The sequence below is a fragment of the Pteropus vampyrus genome, unplaced genomic scaffold, assembly GCF_000151845.1.
Source record: "Pteropus vampyrus isolate Shadow unplaced genomic scaffold, Pvam_2.0 Scaffold390, whole genome shotgun sequence".
NCBI lineage: Eukaryota > Metazoa > Chordata > Mammalia > Chiroptera > Pteropodidae > Pteropus > Pteropus vampyrus.
In genome coordinates, this window is record NW_011889171.1 from 1,593,437 (window position 1) to 1,610,251 (window position 16,815).

General features: G+C 36.5%; 1 protein-coding gene and 1 pseudogene across 6 annotated transcripts in view; both read left to right on the forward strand.

The window, feature by feature from the left end:
* Window positions 1-16,815, forward strand: part of DOCK11 (dedicator of cytokinesis 11) — a 178,262-nt gene that overhangs the window by 133,201 nt on the left and 28,246 nt on the right. For all 6 annotated transcript variants that reach the window (XM_011380184.2, XM_011380187.2, XM_023523307.1 and 3 more), the window contains 4 exons: window positions 1,826-2,008; window positions 4,242-4,355; window positions 6,571-6,786; window positions 6,871-6,928. In XM_011380184.2, the coding sequence (XP_011378486.1) occupies window positions 1,826-2,008; window positions 4,242-4,355; window positions 6,571-6,786; window positions 6,871-6,928 (571 nt within the window). The remainder of the gene's footprint in view (window positions 1-1,825; window positions 2,009-4,241; window positions 4,356-6,570; window positions 6,787-6,870; window positions 6,929-16,815) is intronic.
* On the forward strand, window positions 11,017-12,199 carry LOC111731648 (annotated as a pseudogene).

Consider the following 16,815-nt stretch of genomic DNA (forward strand, 5'->3'; position numbering starts at 1 on the left):
AATAGTAATTATGGTGAGTTCTAGGAAGGAACTGAGGTGCCCAGGTAGATAATAACGATTTGTGGGGGATTGCTTACTTTAGATAGATTTGTCACTTTTAAAGTGAGGCCTGGAATATGAAAAGGGGCCAGCCGTTTGAAAAGCTCAAAAGAAAACACTCCAGGGAGAAGGACATGCATATGCAAAGGCCCAGAGCTGGGAAGGAGCTTTAACTTCTGGGGACTGAAAGGCATAGTGAACTAGGGAAGTCATCATATTATAAGTGGTAGTTGAATCCATGGGACTGATTTGATTTCCCCTGGAGAGTATGTAGAGGAAGAAGAAGAACAGCAAAAGAAGGTTAAGAGCAGTCAGTACATTGGAGAAAAAACATGGAAAGGATTGAGAGAGGAATCTGTGAAGGAGATGAGAGAGAGCAGTCACAGAACTAGGCAAGGCAAAAAGAAGGAAGGCAAAAAAGGAGGATATAAATGGAAGCCAAAAGAGAAGAATGTCAACATTATTATGAGATACAGATTGGTTTAATAAGATAAGGGGGAGATGGAGCCCATTGGAATTGACAATTAGGAGGTCATCGATGATTTTGGCCATTTCCCACTCAGAGAAGTGTGTGAGTAGAAGAGTTTTTATAGTGGATTAACTATATTACAGCTACACCCTCCCATATGCCTTTATTTTCATACTAGAATATCTTGTCCAGCAAGATTTGGTTTAATCTAGTGAAACTGTTAATGAGATTTCCTGATTGCCAGTCAGAACACGTTTATTAAACATTCATTATCTGCATAGCATTGCACTTGGTGTTAAGGTGATAAAAAGAAGATGGATTCCTATAACATGGGTTTAAAGTCAAGATTCCCAAGAAATGATTTTGAAAAAGTTGGTCCTCTAGCTTCACACACCCTGAAAAACATCTGTTGTGTACCGTGAAGCAGCTTACTACTTGCTTGCCTAGACATGTACACATGGGTGATTGTAACCAGCCTATATTATATGTATAGTTTATCTGAATACAAACTCAAAGTAACAGCCACTTGGCTGTTTTGAGGATTATGTAGTCACTTTTGTACTCTTTCTATGCCAAACTGTATCTTTTTAAAAAAAAATTATAGTTGGCATACAATATTATATCAGTTTCAGGTGTACACCATAGTATTTGACATTTATATTCCTTAGATGTGATCACCACAATAAGTCTAGTAATTATCTGTTTCATAAAAATTATCATGAAATTGACATTTCCCTATGCAAAATGTATCTTAATACAGTTTATGAGCAGAGGATGAACGTGTGTATATTTGTGTCTGTACACTTCATCTATACCCCATTTTGTTAAAAGATCAACTTGCTGAATAGATTCCCACTATAATTTTATTAACATTTGGAAGTTCATAATATAAGGAACTATTTAAACATAAAGCAGAAGAGTAAATAATGCAGATTGTCCTTTCGATTTTTAAGGCCCAAATTGAGACCCATCAATTATTCGTCATTTTAGTCATTCGTTAATTTAGTATATATTATCAAGAACCTACTTATCATCTTTTCCAGACCATCGTGAGCTCTTCTCACACCTATAGCATTTATAGACAGTACCTCACATTTTTGTGGTGTCTTGTATATTCATGTGAATTGTTCTGTCGTTGACACATGCTGGCCTTCATGTTTTTAACTATTTAAAAGGTGTGTGGCCCTGGTCCTTTGTTCATTATGTATCTTCAAATCATCAAGCATAGTTTTAGGTGAGAATATAGCAGGCACTTGATGGTTGATTAAATTTTATGATTGGGTGTTTAGATACTTATGTTTTTTTTCTGTTCTTTAGTTTCCCTCAGCCTTTTTCAAAGGAAGAGTAAACATGTGTGCCGCATTTTGCTATGAGGTTTTAAAGTGCTGCACCTCAAAAATTAGCTCAACTAGGAATGAAGCATCTGCACTTTTGTATCTTCTGATGAGAAACAACTTTGAATATACCAAAAGGAAAACCTTTTTGAGGACACATCTGCAGGTCAGCGAAAATCAAAGCACCTCTTCTTTCTTTTATTCAACCTTTAGCCTCTAGATCAAGGTCTAGAGGTACCCAGTCCAATACAATAGCTATTAGCCACATGTGGGCATTTAGCGCTTAAAATGTGGCTAGTCCGAATTGAGATGTGCCATAAATATAAAATATATATTGGCTTTTGAAGACTAAGTACCAAAAAAGTAAAATATCTTAATCGTTTTATATTTACCATATGTTGAAATGATATTTTGGATATATTGTGCTAAGTAAAATATTAAAATTCATCTGTGTCTTTTTACTTAATAGTGTGCATTCTAGACAACTTAAAATTACATATACGGCTCACATCATATTTCTGTTGGACAGTCCTGCTCTAGAGCATGGATGTTAAGAGCATATGCTCTAGTTCAGATTCCAGGACTACAACACACTGAGTGACCTTGAGCAAGTTACTTTCTTAGTCTGTCAGTGCCTCAGTTTCTTCATATATGAAATAGTGGTAAATATTTGTACCTACTTCATAGGATTGTTGTAAGGATTAAATGAGATGATTAAATAACAAAATACTTGTTAAATATTTCATAATAGGTAGTACCTTTTGTGGTTTTCATTTTCCAGCATGCTCAGTAAGTAAAAAATTAGAGAAGTTTCAAGGCATAGTGAAAAGTATGAACTTAGAACTCAGACCTACCTGGCCTTAATCATAGCTCAGCTAATTATTTACTCTGTGACCCTAAGCAAGTTCCTCAATCTGTCTTAACTATTTGCCTCATTTTACCTTGCAGGGTTACTTTTATCATAAGGGATAAAAATAACGTGTGTATAGTGCCAGGCACAATGCCTAGTATGTAATAGATGTTTGGCACATGATAGTATTCAACATTTAGCACATGATAGTATTCAACAATATTTTTCTGCTTATTTGATGAAACAGCTCCGAACAAAACCAAAATTGGGACTTCGTGGCCGAGTAGACCTCTTTGTAATATGGGAATTCCTTGGTCATATTTATATCTTGACTGCATTGATACATATTTATATCAATGGTCTTTTCCATTGGAATTGTTTATTGGAAACTGGGTTATAAGTGGGGAAACAGCCATAAGCAGGTTTTTAGAAGTGTCATTAGTAATGTGAAAATTGGATAAAAGTATATTCTTCTGGTAAAAACCTGCTATATAGTTAGTTACCTTTAGATACTAGAGCCAGCATTATATGTTATAACTTTTATAGTTCACCTTTATATGAGGTGTCACTTGAATATCACCTTCCTCCAAAACATTTCTACAGTTACTATGCCGGCATGCCTGAAATTCCCCCATTAAGTTCTGTTCTTCTGGGTCAAAGCATCAGTTCTCTCAAGTCCTTTATTTAAATATAAATGAATTAATAAATGCGAAGACTTAAAACCATAGTAAGCGCTCAATTAAGGGTTCACTAGAATTATTTTGATTATGACCTCTTTGATCCTTAGAACATCTCTTTAAGAGTTATCATTTCCATATTACAAATGAAGAAAGTGAGGCACAGAAGGGTTAAATAACTTTTCGAAAGACACAAGATGAATAATTGATAAAGTCAGGATTTGAACCTGAGGCAGTTTGACTCTGGAGTCTGCACTCTTAGCTCCTATAGTGTACTGCTTCCAAGGACCAGAGAGTAAAGTTTCCAGCCATTAACACCTTAGCATGAATCATTTAGGCATTCCTCAAAGGGATCCTGAGAGTAAAAAGCACCATCAAAGGCCATTACATATACTGCTGTCTAAACTAGGTAGGTCCTAATCAGAAACAAAGAAGGGAGCTGAGGTGCTAGAGTTGAGAGTCCAGTACCTGGGCTAGTGAAAAAGAATGAGAACCCATTGAAGAAAATGTCATTTATTCCAAGCTTTGCTATAGGTGCTACCTAGCAAGCATATTCAAAATGGAGACCTGACCACTCTTATTTCAGTTCACTATTATGAGACTGTTTTGGGTCTAGCGGAACTATGAGCTTTGAAAAAATTTTCACATCTAACCAAGAAAAGTTCCAATAAAATTTGAAATTGGGACCTTTGAAGTTGTTACTTCAGTAGAAGAATTTAAGCCCCTCATGTCTGAAGAAGGTAGATTATAATGGAACTGTGTAGAATCTTTAAAAGAAACATTTCATATGAGTGCTTGTGGGGTTATACAATGATGAAAATAAATAGCATTTGTTCAAGACATTTGACAAGTAATGCTTGTTTCTTCCACAGATAATAATTGCTGTAAGCCAGCTGATAGCTGATGTAGCACTAAGTGGAGGATCGAGATTTCAGGAGTCTTTATTCATTATTAATAATTTCGCAAATAGTGACAGACCGATGAAGGTATGTTCTTACTTCAAGTAATAAATTACAACCACTTTCACTGTTAGGGAAGTTTACACTCCTAGAATAGAGTGTATAGAATATAAGCTTCATGAGTCAAGGCTTTGTCTTGTACACCACTGTATTTCTAACACCTAGAACACTCTGATGTATAGCAAATATTCAATATTAGATGATTGACTATACTGTATATCCACAGCTGTTATAGCTAGTAGTGTTTAAATATTTTTTTTCTGGGCTTGATTTCTAAACTTGCTCAGAAAATAAATGGATCCTTTCTTTCCTAACAGTTGTTGCCATTTATAATATTGCTTAATTAAGTGCTGAGTTTGAAATTTCAGGAAATTTCACTTCTTAGAGCAGCTAACAGCTGCCTGATCCATTGCCAACAAAAGAAGAATGATACAAATGGGATTCATTATTTGATGACTTCCTGAGTTTCAAGAATCATCTGTTAACTAATAGTGGCTTGCCATAGATACATGTTGGCACACCTAAAGACCCTGACCACCATTCCTCTTTCTTACCTATATGCTTAAAACCGGTAACATTGTCATAATTCATTTGTTGTTTTATTGCATGGAGAGTAGGTTCTTATCTTCAGTGATACATGTGTGCGAGGGAAGAGGAATCCTTTGCCAATTAGAGGATTCCCCACTCCCCAGAGGAATCATCCCCATTCTTGGGAAAGATCATCTTCCAGCATAATTTGATAATATTGTATAAAAATGAAAAAAATAAAACTCATAGCCATAGCATACTTGATGTTTGGAACATGTAGAATCTATGTAGCAAAGAAAAATTCCCACAGGAACATTGCTTAGAGCGGAAAAAAAAATACACTGAGTAGTGCCAGCTGTCCTCAGGCTGGGAAAGTTTGCTTTCCAGCCAGTTCTGCTGGTTCACTAGGAGATCAGTATATGCTCTAACTAATCCCATGAACACAGAAACAACTTCTGTCATTTAGGATCTTTTATTCATACTCTCAAGAGTTTATTTTACTAGTTACTTACCATCCTTAATTCCATGTTATATAAATGTTGGATTAGTAACTTTTTCAAAGTCAATGGTGTCTGTTTTAGCTCTCCTTGATAGGAAATCTTTTTCATGACTCATTTCTGAAATGACTTAGTTTTATTCTGTTATGACAGTTACTACCAATAAACTCTATTATAGCAAAATATGCCTATCTCCCAGTAAATGTAATCTCAATGTGTAAGAAGGAGCTTTTATGTATATTATTATTTTTTTTAAAGGAATCAAGAAGGCACTTCTAAAAAGCATTTTCTTAACATTTGGTTATATTCACATTGAAAAGCTCTCTAGCCCTTACGTTCGTCCTTCATTCATCTTCTTTGAATTATACAGATAATTGTGATTTGCTCTAGTGGGGTTAAGAAGTGATCAGACTATCTTAATGGCCAGAATAAAGAGGAGATTCTAACTTAGTGATTTTGGAGGGTAAAAACAATACTTCGAGAGAGGTTAATAATCTTTTTAGAGTATTCTGTGGTTCATAAACTCTTATTTGTATAAGTGGACATTTTTCCAGTATGGTTTTCACCTTATGTGGTAAGATGTATGTGGTTGTCAGTGGATGAGATAGATATGCTTATCCATATGGAAGAGTAGCTAGGATCACCAGCTCTAGAGCCAGACTACCTGGATGTAAAACTTATCTCTACCACTTAACAAATATGAATCTTTGGCCAAGCTACTTGACTGTCATGTGCCTCAGTTTTCCATTGGTAAAATGAATTTTGATGGTACTTAATTCACAGGGTTGTCATAAAAGTTAAAACATGTAAAGCACCTAGACCACTGCCTGGTACATAGTATGCTGTCAATTTTTAGTTAGTGTTGTAACTAAAATTACACAGTCAGGCGAATATAGATTGCTCTCATGGCTGTAAAAATCACAGTAGAAGAGCTAGGGTTCAAAGCCAGGTAGTCTGACTCCAGAGTCCATGCTTTTATGTGTTGTGACTATACTGTCATCAAGTTTAGAGCCTTTGAAGCCTGAGCTAGTTTGGATATTTTAAAAAGAATGAAAGCTCTTTAGATGTGCCACATGCCAGGAACCAAGAACCAAATACCAAGAACTGTAACAAGGAGTAAAAAGTCATATGTTATTCCCAGGATTGGATGCCAAGGCTTAGAGCACATCAATAATATTAATAAACATGTCTTTTTTTTTTGTCTGTTTTGAAATTAGGCAACTGCATTTCCCACAGAAGTCAAAGACTTGACCAAGAGAATCCGTACCGTTCTTATGGCCACTGCTCAAATGAAGGAACATGAGAAAGACCCTGAAATGTTAATTGATCTCCAGTATAGCTTAGCCAAGTCCTATGCAAGCACCCCAGAGCTCAGGAAAACCTGGCTAGATAGCATGGCCAAGATTCATGTAAAAAATGGAGATTTTTCAGAGGTGACTAAGGCTTTGTTTTAAATACAACCCTACCAAACCCCTGGAGCACATTCTGACAGTGTTTTCTTTGTCATCCTTTTTCAGGCAGCAATGTGTTATGTCCATGTAGCAGCTTTGGTTGCAGAGTTTCTTCATCGAAAAAGTAAGATATTTCTGTTCTTAGAGATGGGGAAAATTTCAGTTAGCAAAACAGTTTTTATCTCTGTAGCTTGCAGCTACAAATGTGATATAATTGAACTCTGAAAAATATGTTCACCGTTAGCCTCATTAAGTGTTTAAACACATTATTAAAAACTGGATTGTTCATCTTGCCTTCTACTTTTGTGAAGAGTACAAAAATAAGCTAAATAGCACGAGGCCAGTCCCGATGTCCAATGTTTATTTTCCAAGGCTGTCTCCCTGGAAGACTGCCACAAATTAAATTCTTCTCAAGGCTCATGAGAAGCTCTGGATAATAGCAATCGCTTACTTTTCCCTTATCTTCCTAAACTTCATCAACAGCTACCCATAGATTATATGTCCACTGCCACATTAGTGCAATGTACCTTCTTATTAAAAGTAGTCAGTACATCGGGAAGGTGGCCAAATAAGACATCCCTTGTCTGTATCCTTCCCCCCAACAACAATTTAGCATCCATCCATGGACAAAAGTGCTTTTGTGGAAGCTATGAGATCTAACATCATATGCTAAGGGACCTGGGGGGGAATGTTGTCCACTTGTGCCTCAGGTAATAGGCAGACAGATCTCAGTCTTGGTTGTGTACCCTGCAGTGGCCCACACACTGGCTCTAGTTGCTCTCAGTTACATACAGTCCAAGAGCCCCTGTAGAACACTGTCTTAGATAATCACCCATAAACAGAGCCTCGGTGGAAGTCCAGGAGTCCAGTGGAAAAGTTCCAGCACGCTGTTGGAGCAAAAAAATACAAGTTTAGATGCATTGGAGAGAGTAAGAGGAACTGTTTGACTTTACTTATGTCACCTCTTCCTCAAGGTGGTATGGCTCAGTGCCAAGAGAGAACTTCTCTCCTGTGATTTCTACTGCAGAGAAATTGAGACCATGTGAGTGGGCACCTGGCTTCCCCAACTATACAGGACGTTGCTAAAGAGACCCTTTGCCCTTTCACCCCATCCAGAGTAGTGAGTCATGAGCTTCCTGACTGCGGGGCAGAAAGAGCCTTAGAGAGAGGCAGACAGGAGTCTCAGAGGACATTAAAGGGACATGGATCTTACTAATGGCATTGTAGACTCCATCAAGAAACCCACCAACAAACTGCTAGGGACACTTAGCCCATAGATCCCTCCAATTGGCCCATAGGTACCCCTAGTGTTCCATGCACACTCTTCTATCCTTGTGTGTTCCTGATGGTGGTGAGAGAAAGCTTTGTTAGATGACTAGCGAGTATGTGCAGAAAGCCAGCCAGACTCTGAGCCATGGAGAGAACACAAAGTTGAGCTTTAGCACCACTCTTGGGCAAGCAAAAGGGAGGCTGTTAGCACCTGTCCTGGTGTATTGCATGATGGAGAGAAGGCATCCAGGCTTAAGAATTCTGCCAGAAAAGGGAACAAGAAATGTGGAGCAGATATAACCATAGAAGGTCTGTGAAACCCTCAGAATTCCTAGCAGGGCAGATGGAAGGTATTTTCTCTCCTAAAGTCAAAGTAATGATGGTTATAAGTGACTGCTACTTCAAATGTGAAGACAGCAGTGCAAGACTTTAAGGAACATGAAAAATGAAGGAAACATAACACTGCCAAAGAATCATAATAATCTACCAGTAACCAAACTTAGACATGGAGATCTGCAATTTACCTAATGAAAAGTTAAAAATAGCTGTTTTAAAGAAACTCAGTGAGTTGCAACAAAATAGAAAAACAATTCAATGAAATCAGGAAAACAATACACAAACAAAATGAGATTAAACAGAGATAGAAATCAAAAGAACCAAACGACTTGAGCTGAAAAATACAATGAATAAGTGAAAATGCAATAGAGAGCATTACCAGCAGAATGTATCAAGCAGAAGAAATAATCTGTGAATTAGAAGAGAGGACCATTGAAATTATCCAATCAGAGGAGAACAAAGAGAAAAGAATGAAAAAGAATAAAGAAAGCCTATGTGCCTTATGGGTAACTATCAAAAGAAACAATGTACGAATTATTGGAATCTCAAGAGAGGAGAGTGAGAGTGGAACGAAAAGAATAATCATTAATATTTAATTTGTGGCAGTCTTCCAGGGAGAAATAATGGCTTAAGAACCACCCAAATCAGGGGAATGATTTGAACATCCAAGTTTGTGAAATTCATAGATCCCAAAACAAACTCAAAGAGATCTTCTCTAAGATCCATTGTAATAAAACTGTCAAAAATCAAAGACAAAGAATCCTAAGGGCCACAAGAGAAAAGAAGTTTGTAACTTACAAGGGAACCCCCATAAGGCTGTCAGCAGATTTCTCAGCAGAAACCTTCCAGGCCAGGAGAGAGTGGAATATTCAAAATGCTGAAAGGAAAAAAGATCTGCCAACCAAGAATACTCTATCCAGCAAAGTTGTCCTAAGGACATATAACGACTTTCCCAGGCAAACAAAAGCTGAAGGAGTTTATCACCAGTAGACCTGCCTCACAGGAGATGCTGAAAGAAGTTCTTCAAGCTGAAATGAAAGGATAGTAATTGGTAACATGAAAACATGTGAAAATGATCTGTATGAATGGGTAAAGAAGATGTGGCGCATATATACAACAGAATATTATTCAGCCATGATAAAGAAGGAAATCCTGCCATTCATGACAACATGAATGGACCTTGAGGGCATTATGCTTAGGTAAGTCAGACAGAGAAAGACAAATACTGTATGATCTCGCTTATATGTGGAATTTTTAAAAAGCTGAACATGTAAAAACAGTAGAATGGTAGTTACCAGGGGCTAGGGGAAATGAGATGTTGTTCAAAGGGTACAGATGTCCACTATAAGATGAATGAGTTCTGGAGCCTTAATGTACAACATAGCGATTATAGTTAACAGTACCGCATTATATCCTTGAAAGTTGCTAAGAGAGTAGATCTTAAATGTTTTTACCCCTCCCAATGGTAAGTATTTGTGGTGATTACTGCTCCCGTGTTAATTTTGCAATATATATGTATATTAAATCAACACATAACACCTTAAACTTAGTATTATATATCAAAAAGTTGACTGGTAGTGGACATCACAAAGAATTCTCCCATTATCTATCATAACGGCCAACCTACTTCCTTTAAGGCAGTCGAATGAGTAACATTAGGTCAAAATGAAACCATCTCGTGGGATTCATATCACTCTGGTTAACACTTTCGGTTTGATACTGAAATTCTTTTGAACAATCCACTTGTTTGAAATTGGTATACTCTAGTTTTCTCCTTTTAGTACATACGTGGTTTAAAAGGGAGAAAAAAATTAACTATTAAAAGGCCCCATTAGAGGTTTTTTCCTACATCACTGGTCTGCCTGTCAAATTACAGTAAAAATAAATATTGAAATTAAATACCTGCAATTCTAAATAAACTGACAAATAAGAGAACCCTAAACATAGTGCTAAATAAATTTTTAGCGTTATCTTTCAAATAAATTAAGTTAACATGTTCTGATCATTTTAATACGTAGAAAAACAAAATTAGAGTTTTATATCCACTATACCTTTGAGATATTGAAAATAGTTAAAAATACTAAAGTATTTCCTATTTCCTTAGAGTCTTTTTTCACAAGTGCAAAGACCTTAAAGCTAAGCAAAAGTCAAGAATTATTTATCTTCATTCTCAGTCCTTAAGCTTTAGCAATAGAACTGTAGGATTGGACAAAATAGCAGCAAAAATAGAATATACGTATTGTTGTGGTTTTTTATACGTTAGCTTGAGGCAGCTAGCCTGAACACTAAACAATGTTTGCTGACATGTTTCAGCAAGTGGAAATAGTGCTTTTAACTAATCATTTAAATATTTCATAATACCTTCAAGATTTTTTAGAATTTATGCTCCACAGAAATCAGAGTCCTTCTCTGATGAGGAAAAATTGATGTCTTGCATTTTAAACAGAAAGTAATGTTAAATTTAGGAGAGGTTTACATATTTGTTTATAGGTGCCATTTATTTTTAAACCTGGAAAATTTTACTTGCTTTAACTAGAAAACCTTATTCTAAAATGGTGGCAGTAGGAAAATCCTCAGGGTTTCCCCCTCTTAGATTCAGTCATTCAGATGTCCCACCTTCTTTTGAGAAGGAGAAAGAGAAAGGCAGAAAAGCAAGTAGAAACTAAAGGTAGGAGTGATGACAATAGTAACATCATCTGTAAATCTAAAAGTGAGTCCTTAAAAAGGATGACCTGCAGCCACGGAAGTCAGGATTCCAAAACCAAGAGGTAGACTCCAAATGGTAAAACAGACCTGTCCTTCAGAGAGTGACATGGTAACTGAAGGAGACAAAAGTAAGAAAAGGGGGCAAGAGGAAAAACAACCTAAAAAACAGTTTATAAAGGATGAGGAAGTCCAGAAAGAAGATAAGCTAAGAGAAGAGCCAGACAAAAAAAGTGGGAAGAAGTTGAATCAGGGAACATTTCGTTAAAACAGGGGTTATGTCAACCTCTGATTCTGAAGAGGAAAGAGATGATCAAGAAATGGTGGAAGAAACTTTCAGACTATTCATAGAAGGAATATGCTGAAAGGCCAATGTGAGAAAGAAGCAGCAGATAGAAAATGCAAGCATGAGGAACAAATGGAAACTAAGTAGCAGAAGATGAAGGAAAGAAGCCAAGAATTAAGAAAGTGGAGGAGTGAGAAACGTCAATGGATTCTTAACTTCAAAGCATACATGCCATTATAAAAAATTCACTTAAAATTGATAATTTTGATTCGAACAGATGTATTGAGGCCTTGGATGAACTTGGCTTCTTTTCAGGTCACAATGCAACAAGCTCAGGAACAGATGATTAGAACAGTGAAAAAAATATGGTGGTTCAAAGTGAGTTTGATTATCATGGAAGTCTTACAGATGTTTAAGAAGTTTAAGAACATGTGTTTGGTTAGCCAAGGAGATTCTGCAATCACACAAGTGCTGAATAAATCTCTTGCAGAACAAAGACAGCATGAAGAAGCAAATAAAACCAAAGGTCAAAGGAAGAAAGGGCCAAACAAAAAGCTACAAAAAGAACAAACAGGTTCAAAGACTCTTGATCTGATGTTCAAGACAGTAATCAACCACAACATAATAGAGAATACTAATGAAGAAAGTGAAGGCAGGGCCAGCAGAAAAAAAAGAAAGGAAAAAAAAAATCCAGTGAAGAGAGAGAGACTGAAATATCAAATATCTCTGAAGGATTCTATGCTAGATAACATACCTAAGTTGACATACCTAGAATATAAAGAACATTTGAGAAGTGTGTAATGGTTTTCATTTGAAATAGACTGCTAAAAGTTTTAAATTTTGTAATCATAGGTTTTGATGTTAAAACTTGTTTTAAGGGAGAAAATCCCTTTATCTTTGTTTAAAAGTAATTAAACATTGCTTAATTATACTTGTGCAGTATTAACAACTACATTATACATTAAATGTGAGGGAAAATCCATTTAGGAAACGTTGAACTGCTTTTCTAGACATTGGTTGTAGCATATTTTCAATTAATATGTGTATGTTAATGTGTAATTGATAATAGAAAAAGTTACCTTTAAAAAACTGCTACTTATATAAACCTCTCCTCTTTTCCTAATTACAGTGGGTTTTGTGCATAGTTTTTACAAATCTTGTATTTACCATACTCTCTTCACTGTTTGTAGGTTTTGTATAAGTTATGCATTTTTATAGTAGATAAAATGTTACTTCTATACAATTACTCACCCTCTCCTCTCTAAAGTTAATCTCACAGTCTATATTGTGCTACATTATCCTGCTGCTTTGTAACTCAATAATGTGTGGTCTGTATGCCTTTTTGTATGACAACTATCCAATTGACATTGAACTGACAATTCTACAGTAATTTATAATTTTGTGGTGGGGAATTCAGTGCAGTCACATGATTTTCCTGCAGAGAATGGGTATATATAGAAATGACCTGTCTTTAGGGTTCAGCCATCTAACATCCTTTACATCAGCGGTCTCCAATCTTTTTGACACCAGAGACTGGTGTTCCTACGAGAATCTAATGCCTGATGAGCTAAGGTGGTGATGCTAGCTAGCACTGGGGAGCCACTGCAAATACAGATGAAGCTTCACTTGCTCACCCGATGCTCACCTCCTGCTGTGCAGCCCATTTCTAACAAGCATGGACTGATACTGGTTGGAGGTTTGGGACCCCTGCTTTACAGGCACAAGTAGCTGAAACTGAAGACTAAATGATTAAAAGTTCATTTTTGAGACATTTCTGAAATTTTGACTCACACTTATTAAGGAAGCCACTAAGTGATATTTTTTAAATAGGAAAACAGTGATGCTTATGCAGTAAATAAGATCAGGAAACTGACCTATTTGAAAAATAGCTATATCAGAAGGGAATTTTTATTTCTGTATTACATGCATGACAGGATTACAGAAAGTGGAAATGGTGTGCTGCCATCCAATCTGAGAACTCCATGATCTAGATGAGACCTGGATAGCCACAGAGTAAATAAAAGTACATTGCAGTGCAAAACTAAAAAAAAAAAAGTTTTATTTACACTTTAGACTAACTTATTTAACAAAACAAATTGAGCAATTCTGGAACCCTTTGTTTTCTATCATTAAGTATCCTTTGATAATGAATACAAAATGGAAGAAGTAGATGTATTATAAATCTCTGGCATTTCAATTGCCAAAATTTTTCTGATTTATCAGTCCTATGCCATTTCTCTTGAAATCATTATAAAGCTTTTTCTTTAAATTAAATTTATTGGAGTAACATGGTTAATACAATTATATAATTTTCAAGTGTACATTATAATTTGACATCTGTATATTCTGTGTTTACTACCCATAGTCCAGTTTCCTTCAGCTACCATATATTTGATCCCTTTTACCCAAACCACCCTCCCCCTATCCGCTATATTTGACCCCCTTTACCCCATATTCCTCCCTCCTCCTCCCTCACCCCATACCTTCTGGTAACCACAAGTTTGTAGTCCATGTCCATGGGTTTCTGTTTGTTTGTCCTGTTCATTTGTTGCTTTTAGGTTTATTTCCCACATATAAGTGATATTATGTGATTTTCAACTTTTTCTGTCTGGCTTATTTCGCGTAGCATGATTATCTCGATTATCTCGAGGTTTATCCATGTTGTCACAAGTGGCAGTATTTCATCTCTTCTTATGGCTGAGAAATATTTCATTGTATATATGTACCACAGCTTCTTTATCCAGTCATCATTTGTAAGACATTTCAGTTGCTTCCATGACCTGGCCACCGTGAATAATGCTGCTATGAACATCGATGTACAAATATCTTTATGGATTTGAGTTTTCAAGTCTTTGGGGTAAATACTCAGTAGAGAGATTGCTGGATCATATGGTAGATCAATTCTTAGTTTTTTGAGGAACCTCCATACTGTTTTCCGTAGTGGCCGTACCAATTTGCATTCCCACCAACAGTGTATGAGGGTTCCTTATTCTCTGCATCCTCTCCAACATTTGTTATTTCTTGTCCTGTTGAATATAGCTATTCTAACAGGTGTGAGATAGTATCTCATTATGGCTTTGATTTGCATTTCCCTGATAGCTAGCGATGTTGGGTATTTAGGTCCCCTACTACGATAATGTTTTGGTCTGTTTCTCCCTTTAGTTCTGTTTGTAATTGCTTTACATATTTCGGGGCTCACTGATTGGGAGCATAGATATTATTAAGTGTTATGTCTTCTTGGTGCATGATTCCCTTTATCAATGTGAAGTTTTCCTTAGTATCTTTCTTTACCTTTTTTATTTTGATGTCTGTGTCATCCAATGTTAGTACCACTACTCCTGCTTTTCTCTGAATTTCATTTGCTTGAAATACCATTTTCCACCCTTTCACTTTGAGTCAATATTTGTCTTTGGAGCTGAGATGTGTCTCTTGGAGGCACCATATGGTTGGGTTTTGTTTTTTCATCCATTCTGCGACTCTGTGCCTTTTTATTGGTGAGGTCTTCTCATGGCCATTTTATCTTGTTTTCTGATAGCTCGGTGTTTTTATTGCTTCCTTGTCCTTGTGTTTCTCTTTTCTTTATTTTGATTGACTTTTGTTGGTCTTGCCACTGGTTCTTCTTTTATGTTATATACTTTAGTTCTGAATCTTCTGTGTGTGGTTACCATAACAAATAATGTAAAGAATAGTTACATATATATGGTCATCCATTTTCTTCTGTGCATGCCTTATCTCCGTTCCCCTTTGCGAATTGGGATCTTTGAATCCTCCTCTTTTCAGTCATTGTTAGCTCAATTTGTCCCTGTGTATGCTGAACATTCATTACTATCTTGCTATAGCAATTCTTTTCTTATTTAAGCTTATAATGACCTGTTTTTAGTATGGATTGCACTCCTCTGTATCTGTTTGCCTGATAGTCACCTTAGGCATAATTATATATATATTTTTTGTCATTTTGTTTTAGGTGAGCTGAACCATTTCAATATTTCCTATGTTGCAGGCCTCATAGTGGAGAATTCCCTCAATTTTTGTATGTCTGGAAAGATCTTTATTTCTCCTTCATAGCTGAAGGAGAGTTTAGCTGGATACATTATTCTAGGCTGGTAGTTCCTGTCACTTAATAGTTTAAATATTTGATTCCATTCCTTTCTGGCTTGTAAGGATTGTGCTCAAAAGTCCGAGGATAATCTAATGGGGTTTCCATTATGTATTACTGTTTTCTTCTCCCTGGCTACCCTGAGAATTCTGTCTTTGTTGTTGAGTTTTGATAATTTTAATAAAATGTGTCTTGGTGAAGGCCTTTTTGGGTTGAGATAATTAGGTGTTCTGTTGACTTCTTGAATTCTAAGCTCCAACTCATTCCTTAGATTTGGGAATTCTCCTCAACTATTTGTCTGAAAATGCTTTCTGGACCCTGTCCCTTTTCCTCACCTTCGAGAATTCCCGTTATTGTTTCCTGTCCTGATGGTATCAGCTAGTTCTTGTATTTGTCTTTCATTATTTTTCATTTTTTGGTTTCTCTCTTCTTCCTTCTGATTTATTTCTAGATTTCTGTCTTCGATATCACTGATTCTTTCCTCCATTTGGTCGACTCTATTTTCCAAGCTTGCTGATTCATTTTTCAACTCTTGAAGTGTGTTTTTTTTATCTCCAGAAGATGTATTCTGTTGTTTTCAAGGGTTTCAATCTCCTTGCTAAAGAACTCATTCTGCTCATCTAGTTGTTTTTTCAATTCCTGAAATTGTCGATATGACTCGAGTCATAACTCATTGAGTTTTTTCAGAAGTACCATCCTGAATTCTCTGTTATTCAAGTTGCATATTTCTATGCCTTTAAGTTTATTTTCTGGAGATTGTTCTCTTTCTTTCTGAGATGCCTTGTCACCTCGGTTGTTCATGGTGTTTAATGAACTATTTCTCCTCCTGGGTTTTAATGGAAGTGTATTCTGCCTTTATTTCCAGAAAGAAGATTTATTATATAAAGGTCTCTCTTTAGCTTGCTGAAAAGAAAGCACTTTGTTTTTGGTTTCCATTAGGTGGCGTCTAAGCCTCTTGGATCCCTGCTTTACATAAAGCCTTAAAATGACTTTTTATTTTCTAGTAGATAGTTAATCACAGTCGCTACCCTCAGTTTCAGTCTCTGTCAGTATTTGCAACAGGTTCAGTAGCGTTTGCTCGGATTCCCCTGGGGCTCCACGGTGATCTGTCTCGGAGGGTATAGGGGGAGGGGCCTTCTGGGTTGAGAGCTGGGGACTGCGGCTCAACCTCAGTTTTACAACTACGGCCAGTAAAAATCAGCTGTTGTTTTTCTGCTGTCCCGCTTCTTTGCCTTCTGTCCCGATGACTGGGCCATGCCACCGGCCGCAAAAAGCTCACAGTTTTCCCAGGCAGGGCTGTTCAGGAACTCCTTGCTGCTTC